Source organism: Solanum lycopersicum, chromosome 6 (assembly GCF_036512215.1).
Source record: "Solanum lycopersicum chromosome 6, SLM_r2.1".
Lineage (NCBI taxonomy): Eukaryota > Viridiplantae > Streptophyta > Magnoliopsida > Solanales > Solanaceae > Solanum > Solanum lycopersicum.
The window spans coordinates 48,436,746-48,451,877 of NC_090805.1; the positions used below are offsets into that span (position 1 = coordinate 48,436,746).

Here is a 15,132-nt window from a genome sequence, read left to right on the forward strand (position 1 = left end):
ATATCAAATGATTAGGAAAAGGATATACAATAGTGAAGAAGTCATGTCGAAAATAATGGAGAAAAAACCCATAACAATAACAAATATATTATACATAGTACTGTATCTGAAGTAAATAAAATAACAAATAATCGAAAACAAAATAGTAGAATTATTTCTGCTTGATACTCTTTTGGACTACATTTTCGAAATAAAAAAATGTTTGAAAAATAAAATGAACATTTTTAAGGAAAATTCATAGGAAATAATAAATATTTCAAATTATTCTAGTAAATCATTTTACACTTAAATAGTTCACTACTTTTGATTGGCATAAGGATTTTAAATTTACCTATGAAAACATAATTAATTAAAGTGGAAATACCTGTCATTATCAGCGTGCTTTCGCTTACTGAATTAAATTTTAGTAGTTTGTGTACTACCAAATGATTATGACCAAATCTTTATTATTAAAATCTCATGTCGTTTTAGTAATTAGGTTTTGCCTTAATGATATGTAAAATTATTCTTTAATTGGTACTAATTGTTTTGGTGGTCCAAAAGTAGTACTTAGGTAGTTTTTTTTTTTAAAAAAAAAACAGCTTGATGTTTCAACGAAAACGTAGGTTTTTAACCTAACTATGTAAAAGCAAAAATATAAATATATGTTCTCGGACGGAAGGATTCAAACCTAAAAATCAGTTGCCTTACTACTTGAGACCATGCTTCGTTTAACTCAATCAATATGTTCGGAGTTTAAAGGTATAAAATATTAACAAAAATTTTGAAACGGTATAAAAAAATTTATATTAATTAAAACGGCAAAATCGCTGGAACAACAATGATTTGAATTTTTTTTTAAAAAAAATCACGTTTTGCAAAATCGCTGCAGTAATAGCAATTTTGCTTTTTCCGGTAGAGGAAATCGCTGTTGTTCCAGCGATTTTGCCGATTTAATTAATATAAAATTTTATATACTATTTTGGAATTTTATTAATATTTTATACCCTTTAGGCTTCGAACTCCTCAATCAATGAGTTTGGAAACGAGTCCGCAAAATATTATTGAGTCTAAGTGAACAATATTATCATCCGTGCTTTGACGGAGCTAGGCATGCTGAGGTGATGAATGAAATGAACCTACATCTAACGATGATGATCAAAGTGTCTTTATTAATTACATTTTGTCCAGGCTAATCATTGAATACTTGTAAGCATTTCTACAATTTTGATGTAGAAATTTATAGTTAAGAAGTCCTTAATTGTTGTGAAGCGTCAACTAATTGAAGAATCGAAAAAACTTATCCACATCAGATATTTACACCAAGTCAATGCAATACGTGATTTAATGAACAAAAACACAAGTAAACTACTTATGATTAAATAAAATGAACTACTAATTTAAACACATGGCATTCATGTATTGCCTTGGTGTTATAAATACCCAATTCGGATAAATTTTATCACTTGTTCACCTAATAATAGAATGATCTAGTGCTTTATTTTATTTATTTTCTTGACAATTTTTATTAAGTGGAATTTTGAGCAAATATGATTGAAGCAGCTCACCAGGTTTTCGAAATTAAACAAGAACGTAAGGACAAACAGATAGGAGTAAAAAAATCTACGTTAATCAACTTTCAATATCCCCAACAACCCAATATTACAAAAATAAAATGAAAATAACTAAAGAAGGAGAAAAAAATGGATCAAATAAATCTTTTTTTTTTAGATTTTACGCAAATATCATAGTGCTAAGAGCTAATCAAATTTTATCCCTACTTTTTTACAAATTACAAAAATTTCTTAAATTTAGTAAAATCTAGAGACATCCCAAAACGTTCCGATACCACGCATCTTGGTTTCGGATACATCCCTCATACATTGCTTCATAGTCCGAATACTTCATTCAATGTCTCGATACATCGCATAAAGTGATACATCTGATCAACACATCGTGCAGTGTGATGTATATCCCATTAATATAATGTGAAAAGTAATGTACCTCGCGTAAAGTGATGTATCCGACCGATACATTTCATAAAGCAATGTGTCAGAGTTATACATCACAAAAATTAAGAATAATTTTTGTAATTTTTTCAAATAGTGAAATTTTTTAAAGAATATAACAAAACTAAGTTGTCTATTTAGATAATTTTTCCTATTTCTGTTGTTGTTTGACTCATAACTGAATTGTTACTGACAAAGCAATGTAACTGCAAAGTGTAAACTATCCATTGGGCCGTCAAAATGGCAGGCCCATTCATCTCTAGCGAGTTTGACGATGCAATAATTCAGCCCAATTTTTAATTTGGGGAGTTATACATAATATACAATTTATCTAATCGATATACAAATACAATTCAAGTCTCTCTCATTTTTGACCTCTATCTTTCAACTCTCTCCCAGTATCGCTCGCCTCTCTCCTCCCTATAACATGTAGCTACAAATTGTAATTGTTAAACTATAGCTATGGAGAGTAATTAGGTTATTTTTGAGTGGATATATACGAAAGTTTCCCTATTTTAAAAAATAAAAGTCGGAAGATGTAATTGATTAATTTTCAACTGTTATAATTGTTCAGTTACCATCGATGGTGGGTTATCAGTCAATTCTTACAATAAAGAGTCATCTGAAAGGTAACATTTACTAACTTTTAGGTAACTTTACCTTAGTTATTTGCGAACTCAGATAGGAAGGTGGGGGAGGACACAAATTTTGGAAGAAAGTTGGTATATAGGAGTGTGTCCATACTAGTAGGAATGAGTACATTGTCTTGTTTCCTTTACTAGTAGAGTTGTAGTTGTAGGACTACTCTTGCAATTTCTTGTTCTTTTATTTGTGGTTTCGTGTAGTTTGACGTACCATTTTGTTGTAGTATTTTTTTTTTACTATCGGTTGTTTTTGTAACTATCTATTGCCTTATTTTTACATAAATTCCATCTTTTTTTTCTAGACTATTTTTGTCTTGAGTGAACGATCCATCGAAAACCACCAATGTGCCTCAACTTTGAAATAGAGATAAGGTTCATGTACGTTGTACCCTCTTCATCCCCACTTTGTAAGACCAAGTTATGTATGTTGTTGTTGACAATGTAGGCACAATGTTGCGTTATGGTAGTGTTAGTTTTGCGAGCAAGCCCCTGTGTGATAGCTAGGCTCACTCTCAAATTGATCTGACATTGAACCAATTCTTTATTAACATGCCAAAGAGCGGAGTCATATTATCTTATTAAACAATCGAGATGTCAACCACTGGATTCATTATGTAAAACTTCAACTCGTTGCTTTAAGAAACATGAAAGTGAGTGATATGGTTTATATAATTTGCGTTTCTTGTTTTGATATATAAGGCACATAACATTTCAAGGCCTTCTCTTTGCTCATTCAAAGAAATCCTTCATGGAACATGTCTGTTTACCAATACTTGATTAAGAGAGAGAAACAAAACAACAATCAAGACTCAAGAATGAAGTTTTTCTATTTGCAGAAAAAACTCAACCAAGTCACTTTATCTGTCTTAATTCTTCTTGAATACATACAAAAATATCAAAACTATTCTAGCAATCTCCACACTGGAGTTTGATTTCTATTTGTTGCAAATCGATGCACCTTAGATGAAAACAAGTAAAGTTATTCAGCAGTATGCATCCAACTCGATGAATCTGTAACAGCACACAGATCTACATGACTCAATCCCTTTGACTTCATTTTCAGTTTAGATGTAGGTAAGAGAGGGGGGTGTCAATCATTCTGTGACAAGATTATTGAATGAAAGCTGATACCCGTAATAGCAAGTCTCGCCGCCTTAAAGATATCCTTCTCTCCTCCCCTTTCCCTTTTATGTTTCAATATCTATGTCTAGTACAGTTGAAATACCTCAAAAAGTTTATGAAGACAATGCAAATCAATCACACTTGTATTAATTAATTTCAAGAATGAATCTACTTACAGGGTATAAATACTTAGTGATCTGCTAACTTTGGCTTGTATAATGGAGGATCTTCCCCAAGCAAAAGTGATGTCAAGACAGCTTCACACACTGCAGTTTCATACACAAGCAAGTGACCACAGTCAGGAACTTCGTGATATCGAATCCAGGGCAGCCTTTGCGAGACGTGTCTTTGTAATTGAACAGGCACAACTTTGTCTTTGACACCTTGCCAGATGTGAACTGAGCTTTCATTTTGAGGGTATGGGTCAGTTAGCTCCAACGGATTAAAATCCCATTTTCCAAAAGCTACAATAACGTCACTACAGAGGGAGTCAAATATACTTCGGTCCTTAAGGCCATCCTGTAAATTAATGTACAGCTTCTGATCAAATTTATCATATTTACGGAACCTAAACATGTAGTGAGTGACTTTTACTGCCAACAACCAGAATAGCGATTCGGATACAGCAGATCATACAGGATGTGTTCTTTTTTTGTCTGAATGGAACATTACCTGAGTGAACAACTGATATCCCGGTGTATTCTTCAAGACTTCCAAGTCTCTCTCACAGAAAAATTGAGGATTTCCATCAAGAACAGACGCTGATGGAAAAACTTTCTGAGTCAACCACCAATGTAATATCCCCCGAGCATAACATGTGATCCAAATTACCCACCGAGAGAGTTGTTTCCTGTAATCATTCTTCACTAGATCCTTAGGCAGTGTGTGCCATTTATAATTGACAAAGGGAACGACGAGAGCAACACCTGCAAGCCTGCAATGGATTATACTTCAAAAGAAAAATCTAGTAGGCCTAAACCTTAACCAGTAAAGCCAACAAGCTAAAAGCTCTCAAGTTAGTTCTCTAACCTTCCAGGAATGTGCTTGATGCAACTCCAAGCCGGGTAACATCCCAACGACACACCTATTACGTAGAATCTGGATCCTAATTCCAACAGATCAGCTAGCTCTTCAATATCAGACGCTTCACTTTTAAGTGATCTTTTTGAATTTATATCACTCTCTCCATATCCAGCTCTATCAAAGATCAAAAGGTATATCCCCAATTCATCAAGAAGTTCCTGGCAGCTAGAGCAATATTAGATCATCCTAAACTAGACATTTTTTGACAACCTAATTGAAGAATAACATCTCCTTAGCACAAAAAGAACACACTTCCCCACTCCCTCAAAGAATCTAAATATGCTAACCACAAAACCAATGTTGCTCGGACTCTCAAAAAATATCTCCAACTGCATGTCAGATCCTCCAAAAGTAGTGCATTTTTGGATTCCACGCCACATAACACAAAGCAGAAGAAATTTTCAATTACTTACTCTGCCTTTAAGTCACTTCAATTATCACAGTAAACAGTAGTTCTAACCAGGTAATGCCAAGTTCAATTGTTCTTGAAAAAAAAACAACCATTTATGGATCTATTAATTTCAACCCTTTCTCTTCAAATCTATGATATTGGTACCAAATTCACAATTCTCTACCAGTATCAGTCTCAAACTGTAAAAAGTAATATTCAAAATCAAGAAACTATGGTGTATAGATACAAATCAAAAAAAAAAATTGAAAGAGGAAGAGAATCTACATACATCAGAAGCCATAAAGCTCATTTCTTTAGAACTGCCAAAGCCATGAACAATGATGATTCTGAATTTGGATATGTTTTTGGGTACCCCTCTTTCTCTATAAGCAAGATATCTACCATCACCAAGTTTAACCCTAGGTGAAGTGACAACAACAGATTCATTTATAAGTGATTTAGATTCAGTTTTCTCAGTAGAAGGCTCTGTGGGCTGACCAGCACATCCTAGACAACCCATCATCATCAATACAAGTTTCTTGAAAACCATTAATCTTCTGAAAAAAAGGGGACAAAATTAATCATCATGACCAAAAAAAAAAATTGGAACTTTCAGTTTATGGGTTTGAATTGGGCTTACCAGATACATAAATTCTTTGAAACAAATCAAGAATTAGTAACCTTGATTGATTGGTAGATGAGGTGTATGGGTATTTGTACTTTTTTCCATCTTTACCCTTTTACTTCTTTTTGACTAATTGAGTTATTAAAGTTAGTTAATACTATGTATCTTATGAGCAATTTTGGTATTAGCCTAATCGCTGCATTATCTTTGGAGTTCTAACGCTGTATTGACATGAGCAAATATTATTAAAAAAAATTTGATTCGATATTTTATATTTGTATTATAATCAAAAAATAATTATGAATGCTAATAAGGCTTGAACTCATATTCTTAGCAAACTTTTGCAATAACGTAATAACTAGATTAAATCTTAGAGATGTCAATATTTTATAAGAAAATTGGAGACGTTGCAATTCTATAATTTTGAAAAGATGAAAGATTTTAGGGACAATATAATGTTGGCTCCAATAAAGTAAATTATGAGATCTTACTGCCAGCACATGTTTTGCTGCCGGGAGAATTATAAGTCAGGTATTTCTTCCCATGTGAACATTTATTATTGTCTCAGTCTTGGGCATCATTTGATTTTGAGATAATATTTTTTTGTTTTAAGAAGAAGGAAAATTTAACAAAACTTGGTAGTGTAAAATAATTGTTGGATATTTATAAGAATAAGAAGATATAAATTATTTAAGTAAAAGATGAAAATGAAAATATAAAATTAAATTATACAAAGTTTTAGTAAGATAATTTTTTGAACGGATTAGAAAGAAAAGTATCATATAAAATAAGGAAAATACTAAAGTACCCCCTCAACCTATGCCCGAAAGCCCAGAGACACACTTATACTACACTAAGGTCCTATTACCCCTTGAACTTATTTTATATGTAATTTTCTACCTCTTTTTAGCCTACGTGGCACTAGCTCGGAAAAAAAAGTCAACCATCGTTGGGCCCACAAGATAGTGCCTCGTAAGCTAAAAAGGGGTAAAAAATTATTAATAAAATAAGTTCAGGGGTAATAGGACTTTAGTATTGTATAAATGTGTCTCTGAGATTTCGGGCATAGGTTGAGGGGGTACTTGGGCATTATCCCTATAAAATATAATCAAATCTCTTTATTTATATATTGTTTATTCAAAAATTTAATTATAATATCGTAGATACATCTCTTTATTTCAATTTGGTAAATAGTAAATTAAATTTTGATTTAGTGCGGTATTCGATAATATCGTCTTGAAATTATCGTTGGTTGTATTGCAGAGTTTAATGTCATTTCTCCAATTATTTCCATTTTTAATGTGAATACATAATAATAGAATATCAACAAGTAAGAACACATCAAGAAAAATAAATTGATATAATTAAAAGATATATATATTTGAATTATTTATTCTTATTCTTTAACTTTCTCTTTGCACTTGTACTAACGAATAATTATTGTATTGATGTAACACCTTTATTAAGGAAATAATTTGATAGATTAAAAATATGGAATACCGAATAACATCAATATCTAATACCATACACACTCAAATACTATAATCTAAAATTTTGTTCCTATATAATAAGTCAAATATCGAAATCATTGGAAAATAATCAAAATGGTTGAAATGAATTACTGAGGATGAAATGAAAGATATAATAATTGTAGTTGACTAGAAATGTAATTTAATGATTCTTTGCGAGGTGAAATTTAAGTTAAAAGTCATTAGTTCCGTATCATAATCTAGAGATTCAAAAGAATGAAGATTTTATTCTTGCATTTCATATACTATTGAGGAGCTATTTATACAACTATATACATAACGATTCATCATTTTCTGAATCAGAATTATGAAGAATTATTCGATTATCATATCATAAACTTAATAAATAGCCAATGTCATACAATTTTGTTTTAAAAAATCTAAAGCTACATGCCATTAGACAGTAAAATTACTTGTAAAAGCGAAGTAGAAATTTATATTAGAATTTTTATGGATAAAATAAAAATAAAATATAAATCATTATTGAACTATTAAGATATTGACTTATTAATTATTAGTTTCTAGACATGTTAGATCGTTATAGAACCAATATTGATTAATCAGTGACAAAACAAATGAGTCATATTGGACATGTCACATGTGTTTATAGATTCATATTGCTTAAAGGCAAATATTAGAGCATTATAGAATAATTGAGTGTTTGAGATATCATAAAATAAAAATACGAAATTATATCCTAAGTCAAGAACTTATAGGTTATCAATTTATCGATTTCGATTTAATTTTAAATAATTCTAGATCGGAATCAACTTTTGAAGGCCGATGATAACATTTTTTCCCCTTTCATATCAAGAGGACAAGGGTGTAGCTATAGCTACTCCAGGCTGTCCCCTTCGTCAGAAAATTACCTTCTATAAATATATGACAAACTCTACATTTAAATGATATATATTTAAGCTGGACACCCTTAACAAAAGTTATGTCTTTAGTATAGTGATAATGCGTGTCCATTTGAATGAAGAAATGCCTCGATTGTATCACAAAAAGCACAATATTTTTTATTATTATTTTAACAGCTACACACTATTATTTTAGGAGGTTCAATATTATTATTATATATGATAGGTGTGAAAATTACTCGATATCGATGGAAATTATTTTTTTATAATTTACTTGAAAACCAACTCTAAGCGATCTTGCACATGCGCATAGCTTAATGCTTACGAGGAAAATTAAAATATTTGGGTAAATATATTGAATGTCACGTATATTATTAGAGAGACAAAACAAAGTTATTGACAACTCGTTAGCGTATGTATGGACACTAACTATAATTATTCAAATCTACCCATGTTACAAATAACGTATGAGACACCAAAAGAAAGAAGAAAAAAATAATCATCAAATTGCTTGATTCTTTTGCGTCTCAAATCAAACTATTGGAGAAAAAAATATGTAGTTTACTTTTCTACTTTCGGTAATGGTTTAAAATTAGGAAAAATTGTATATAATAGCAAACTAATAATCTAAAATAAATGAAGTAGCTAGAGTTTGATTTAATTGTGCTCCATAACAAACGTTAGCTAAATTTTGTCAGGCGTCTTTCTCCCAAAAATCCCGCTCGCCACTTGCCATTCTCGCTCGCCTCTCTCGCTTTATGCACAGAAGTGTATAAATTCTGTTTGTGTTTTGTATAAAGCGAGAGAAAATTATATATACACATGCAAAAATATATATCTTTGTGTTATACACTTAATTATACAATTTACAAACATTTTACTTCAAATATTGCAGAGAAAAAGGCGAACAAATTATACAATTGCGAATTATACAATTGCAGTGAAATACAATTTTCTCTAGCTTTATACAACAGAAGTGTTTCTGTTTTTGTATAAAGCGAGAGAAAAACATACATCTTCTTGCTATACACTTATAATTATGCAATATATATACATTTTAATTCGATTCAACTGTATGCAAAGTAAATTTTTTAAAAATATTGCAGCGAAATGGGCAGCGGTCTATACAATTACAGCGAAATAGGCCAGCGAATTATACAATTTAGGCCAGCGAATTATAAAATTGTATATGTATAGTGAATTATACAGTTTTATGTTTGTTATGGAGCGCAATTATGCAAACTTTGCTATAGCATACAAATATGAATTTTTTATTTGCTATAGCTAAAACTAAACAATACAACATTACAGAAGGAAACATAGCAAGAGTAACAGTATTCATTCTAAGGAAGTTTGATTATGCAGCAGAAGCAGATAGTAATACGAACAATGAAGGAATCCATGTTTGATAACAAACTCAGTAACCATGTTTGGTAATAAAACTCAATCAACATTACAGAGCAATAACATAACCAGACTAGAATCTGTTTTTTTATGTTATCGAATTTGACAATTGAAGCAGAAGCAAGTAGTACTACGAGCAATGAAGGCAAAACCCTAACAAGGAGCGTATTGCTTGGACTAGCCCTGTAAATTGGGATATGGATGTTGTTGGGGAAGCAGAAAGGACCTCAAGATGGGTTCACCAACAGGACCAGCCTTCCAGAAATCATGTGGAACATCAGGAACTTCATGATAATGAATCCAAGGTAACCTTTCACATACATATCTTTGTAAGGTACTAGTTACTACATCGTCCATTTTGCCATGCCAAATATGAACTGAGCTTTCATTTTGAGGGAATGGATTTTCCATTTCTAGTGGATCAAACTCCCAATTTCCCAGACCCACCCTAAAATCTTGAAGAACAGAGTACTCGAAAGCATTTTGAGTCGGATAACGTTTCTGCAAAATTAATGAACATCATCAATCACTGATAAAAATTAATTAAGAGTTAAGTAAGTGAAAAACTTTACCATATTATCAGATTGCTCATCCTGCTTGTCCTTATCGGTAAACAAAGAGGCAGTGCACAATGGAACCCCGTCAAATTGTTGTATGAAAATAGAGTAGAGTAGTTGAGGATAATGACAACAGAACCAATAAATTATTCGCACAAGCTTGTTCGTATTGTCGTATTTGATTAAATCTGGAGGAAGAGATTTCCATTTGTAGTTGATCATCGGAGCCATAAAAGCCACGCCTTTTATCCTGTGTGGTATGCGCCTGAGGCAATTCCAGGTAGGATAACATCCCGCAGAATTTGAAATTAAATAGAATTTAGATCCTATTTGTAGTTGATCCGCCAATTCTTCAATGTCACAACCTTCACTTTCTACTGACCTTTTCATGTTTTGATCACTTTCCCAATATCCAGCTCTGTCATATTGTACCATATAGATACTCATTTCCTCAAGCACTTCCTAAACAATGCAAAAAAAATTCAGCATTAACGTGCCATTAAAAACAAGAAATAATGTATTATTATTATTCATACTTGGCTTGCAAGAACATCAACTTCTTTGGCGCTGTGAAGCCCATGAACAGTGATGATTCTGTATATGGATTTGTCCAGCGGAACTCCTCTTTCTCTGTATGCTAGGTATCTTCCATCCTTTAGTTGAATTCTTTTTGAACTACTCTGCAATTTACAACCATCTTGAGTCTTTTTATTACAACGATTCAATCTCACAAGACTTAATATCTGCATTGTAATTCTCTTTAAATGTATCTCCATGAACGTTATCCAAAGTAACACAATAAAGCCAATAACTATCCTTAATTGCATTTCTAACAAGAGTGATGATTCAAGATTGCAAAACAAATTATTGGAATAGATCTCAACTAACGTTATTAGAGGAATATAAAGTACATCACCCTTATAATTGTATTGTGAATAAGGTTTAATGAATTAATAAATTAATGGGAGTGGGAAATGCATGATGAATTAATAAAATGTTTGATTAGTTGTCTCACCTATTAATTATCTTCTACATATATAACGTGCCTTCAACCTCCTTTAAACAAGGAAAAATAATGATAGAATTAAAGCAAGGGAAAACGTGCGAATATATACATATATTACCATTCAACACCTCATCCAGATGCAAAAAAAAAAAAAAAAAAAACTTTAATTCTTTTTCTACTCGACGGATCTGAATAAAGAGGGATAGTTTTTAAATTCGAAATTAAACTCTTAATAGTGGATAAACATGATGTTTAAAAATTTAGAGGACTTTAAAAATAAAACAAATGGCCACTTAAAAGGTAGCATTTGACTATAGATTTTCAGATATTTTTGACAAATATTATGTGAATGAAAATCTAAATGAAATTTATAGTATTTTAGAAATAAATTTCACCTATTCAAACTTCAACTGTGCATAATATTTATCGACAAAGTCGATAAATACCCATTCATAAGGCCCAAAATTTTTTTGTCCTAAACCTGTTCGAATTTGGGCTGGGCTCAGTTTGAGACTGCACAGAAATAATGTCATTTTTCCTAGGGGTCAACAACATTATGAAAGGGTAAATGGGTTTTCAATCATTTTTCTTAATAAAAATTAAGGTTGTTCTAACACAAAAACACCAAATTATCTTCTTTTTAACATGTACATCATAAAAGATAAAATCCAATCAATTTATCTACTATTGTTACAGGAAATTTTGATCTCATTCAATATTTACACCAAGTAAATAACTACAAAAAAAACATATACTTTGTATATTATCAGTAAGACAAAAGATCAAGTTGTTGACTTACCACCACATGGGGTACCAAATAAATAACTACAAAAACATATAATTTGTATATTATCAATAAGACAAAAGATCTACCACCACATCGGGTGGCATGTGAATATTTAGTCTTCTTATATAATCTTGACAATCTTCACCGATCTCATGAAATATTTTTCGACACTTTATTTAACGTCACAATTTATTTTCTTAAATAAGTTATTAGAATCAAATCCATTTCAAGGTATTTACAGCTGTTAGTTTGACCAAATCAAGTTAGCTCATATATAAATTGAGACTTTTGGGAAGTCTATTTAATCCAAATTGGCATATAACAAAATCATATCAAAACATAATCCAAGAAGAAATGTCTTTGGGTTTGATTATGACTAACCAAATTATCTAATCCATTTCTTAATTTAAAAGCATGATCAAAGATATTTGTAGAATATATATAATAAAAACCGAAAATGGAGTTGGTACAAGTAATCATAGTGAGGTTATTTTTAATTATCTTTGGCTCAAATGGTGGAGAATCAATTTTTCATTGTGTGGTTGGAATCAAGAAGCAAACAGGTGGTATTATTTATCGTTCGAAAAAATTCACTTACTATACATTTTTTTCTTCATTCAGTAAAGATTCTTCATTATGTCAAGTTCATACCTTTTTTCAACTCCATTTCTTATTGATAATTACTATTACTAGTATATATTATCTAATTCACCACTAAATTTGTAGTGATTATGTTGTGCAACAATTAATGGTAGAAATTAACATAAATTAATTCAAATATTTTTGTAATGGGATAGTGGTTCGTAGAATATACTAATCTATCATTTATAGGTGAGAACCCTAGCTACTCGCTTATATGATAGAAAATTTTGGTATTATTTTATAATTTTATCTTTAAATATATATTTAATCATGAATTTTTTAATCAGATTTTTATTGTTAAAAAATTACGAGTCACGAGAAACCTTTTTTTTTTTTGAGAAATTTGGTAAATACTAAATATCAATTTGATCATAAAATTTATCTAGTTTTGAGTTATTTTATTAATCAAATCCCAACTAATTAAAAATACTTGTGTTGATCTTGTGATTTGAAAGAATATTGATCGTGAATGGATTGTCCGTAGAATATAAAAAAATTATATTAGAGAATAATTAGTTATTATTATTTTTTCTATATTAATGAATCTTTGTAACTAATTATTATTTGATGAAATATAGTAATCAATGATTGTATTAGTAGAAGATTTTCTTAAAATATTGTGTTATGGTTTAGAATAATGTATTAATTAGTTCATTCTACAAATAATAATTTTGTGTCAAACTAATACATATTTTGTCTGACCTTTCAGAGTTTTGGCTATTTGTCAATCATCTTTTTTATTTATTTTTTTAAAAAGGTGAGAAAATATATTTTAAAATTATATATGATCAAACACATTTTAAAATTTCAATACAAATTTTAGCAAAATCCGCTTTTTAAAAAAATTTAAAATTTATCGCCAAACATTAATTAAGTCTTTAAAATTTCTAGCCACGATGAATATATTTTTCCAAATAATACGAATAATCAAACACAATTTAAATAATATATATATACGTTAAATAGGAGGGTCTACTTGTCAAAGAGCAACACAAAGATTTTAAAGTTTTTGTTTGTTCAAAAACAAGGAGACAAATTTTCTGATCAAATAAAGCTCTCCATTAATTTAAATTTATGTCAAACTAATTTGCTTTTAAGATTAAAAATAACTCTCAGATAAATTTCTAATTATGAATTTAATTTTAAAATTAAAAATAACTCTCAAATAAATTTCTAATGATGAGTGGAGAAATTTCTAATCTAAGCCTCCTCAACCACTCCCCAGAGTTTATGCATAAGGGTAGCTTCCTTTGTGTCAGTTTGCAGTCAAATTTGTTATCTACTAGGAACAAAGCAACTACTATTAACTTAATTTATTGATCACAAATACATATTCTCTTCACTTTTATTTTACTTAAATCTTTTTTTTAAAATACTTATCTCTATTTAATAGTATTTGTTGTTTCATTTGTTTTCGATTCTTTATTTAATGTATTATATACTGATGTTTCTTAAAATGATTTACTTGATCTGTAATTTTCTTCGATATAATATTTTTATCTTCACAATATAAGAAAAAAGTAGCATTACATCTCAAAATCCTTTTTGGAATTAAATTGGGTATACGTTGTTTATTTTAAATAAAAATAACTAAATTTATTTTATTTATTAATTCAATTCATTTTTGATACGCTTGTTTCATCGAGCATGAGCAATAATCTGTGCTACAGTTTGAATAGTGCAACATATATAATTATAATTATTAAAATTAAGGATAAATAAACTACTTCATCGTTTCAATATATATATTACTTTTAAATTTCAAGATTTAAGCAAATTATTTTTCTTTTTATATATATTTAAATTACTTATCATTATGAATTACAATATTTTTGACATAATTCTTCTGTGTATATATATGTGTGTGTATATAATCGAAATTAAATTATTTGATTCTATAAATTTTGATAATATAAAATGGAATATGGAGAAAAGGGTAAATTGAGAATTCTATTAATAGTATGCTTCTTCTTTCTACTAGTAGGAGTAGGAGTTATAAAGCTGCATAAATTGAGTTTCTTTTTTGTTGATATGACTTGACCTTGGCTACCACCATCAATTGTTTGCAGGCTAGTGGTGGACTACTAATCTCCCTTTATACTCCTACCTAGCCTACCATTTAATTTATTTAATTTGGTTATCACTAAACTTTTTTATATTTATTAACAAAAAAAGAAAAAATATTAGGAAAAGTTGCAACTTTTTGTTACCTTAAATACAAAAGTTTGTTTGATGCTTTAAGTAGCTTCAGAATGTCCAAGATGGTATCTGCAAATTCCATCTAATTTTCCTTTTAGGGTGTTGTGTGTTTCTCACTTATCTCTGATGTTTGATTATGATAATTAAAAAGAAAATTGTCATAAAATATTTGTGTGTAATTTAGGTTGCACAGAGGGATCTTGGGGTGTGGGGTTATGTGGTATTAGATGAGTAATGTGAAATGTATTTATGAAAAAAAATAAAAAATTTAGAGTATGACCATCTCAATTCTTAT

The 15,132-nt window shown here is 29.9% G+C and overlaps 2 protein-coding genes across 4 annotated transcripts; both read right to left on the minus strand.

Annotated features, from left to right (window-relative positions):
- Positions 1–3,441: 3,441 nt before the first annotated feature.
- LOC101251591 (uncharacterized) lies at positions 3,442–6,273 on the minus strand. 3 transcript variants are annotated; one of them, XM_004241271.4, is made up of 5 exons: positions 5,869–6,273; positions 5,518–5,785; positions 4,784–4,995; positions 4,427–4,688; positions 3,442–4,273 (listed from the first exon to the last, which is right to left on the minus strand). In XM_004241271.4, exons 2-5 carry the CDS (start codon positions 5,776–5,778, stop codon positions 3,944–3,946), a joined length of 1,065 nt encoding a protein of 354 aa, XP_004241319.1. In that variant the 5' UTR covers positions 5,779–5,785; positions 5,869–6,273; the 3' UTR covers positions 3,442–3,943. The 3 variants fall into 3 exon arrangements, with proteins under 3 accessions (XP_004241319.1, XP_010322434.1, XP_019070044.1); XM_010324132.4 differs by having other exon boundaries at positions 5,518–5,782; positions 5,869–6,021; XM_019214499.3 differs by lacking the exons at positions 5,518–5,785; positions 5,869–6,273 and adding an exon at positions 5,125–5,368.
- A 3,373-nt stretch (positions 6,274–9,646) lies between these two features.
- On the minus strand, positions 9,647–11,211 carry LOC101251296 (uncharacterized). The gene is made up of 3 exons (XM_004241270.5): positions 10,740–11,211; positions 10,219–10,665; positions 9,647–10,147 (listed from the first exon to the last, which is right to left on the minus strand). Exons 1-3 carry the CDS (start codon positions 11,028–11,030, stop codon positions 9,824–9,826), a joined length of 1,062 nt encoding a protein of 353 aa, XP_004241318.2. The 5' UTR covers positions 11,031–11,211; the 3' UTR covers positions 9,647–9,823.
- Between the last annotated feature and the right edge of the window lie 3,921 nt (positions 11,212–15,132).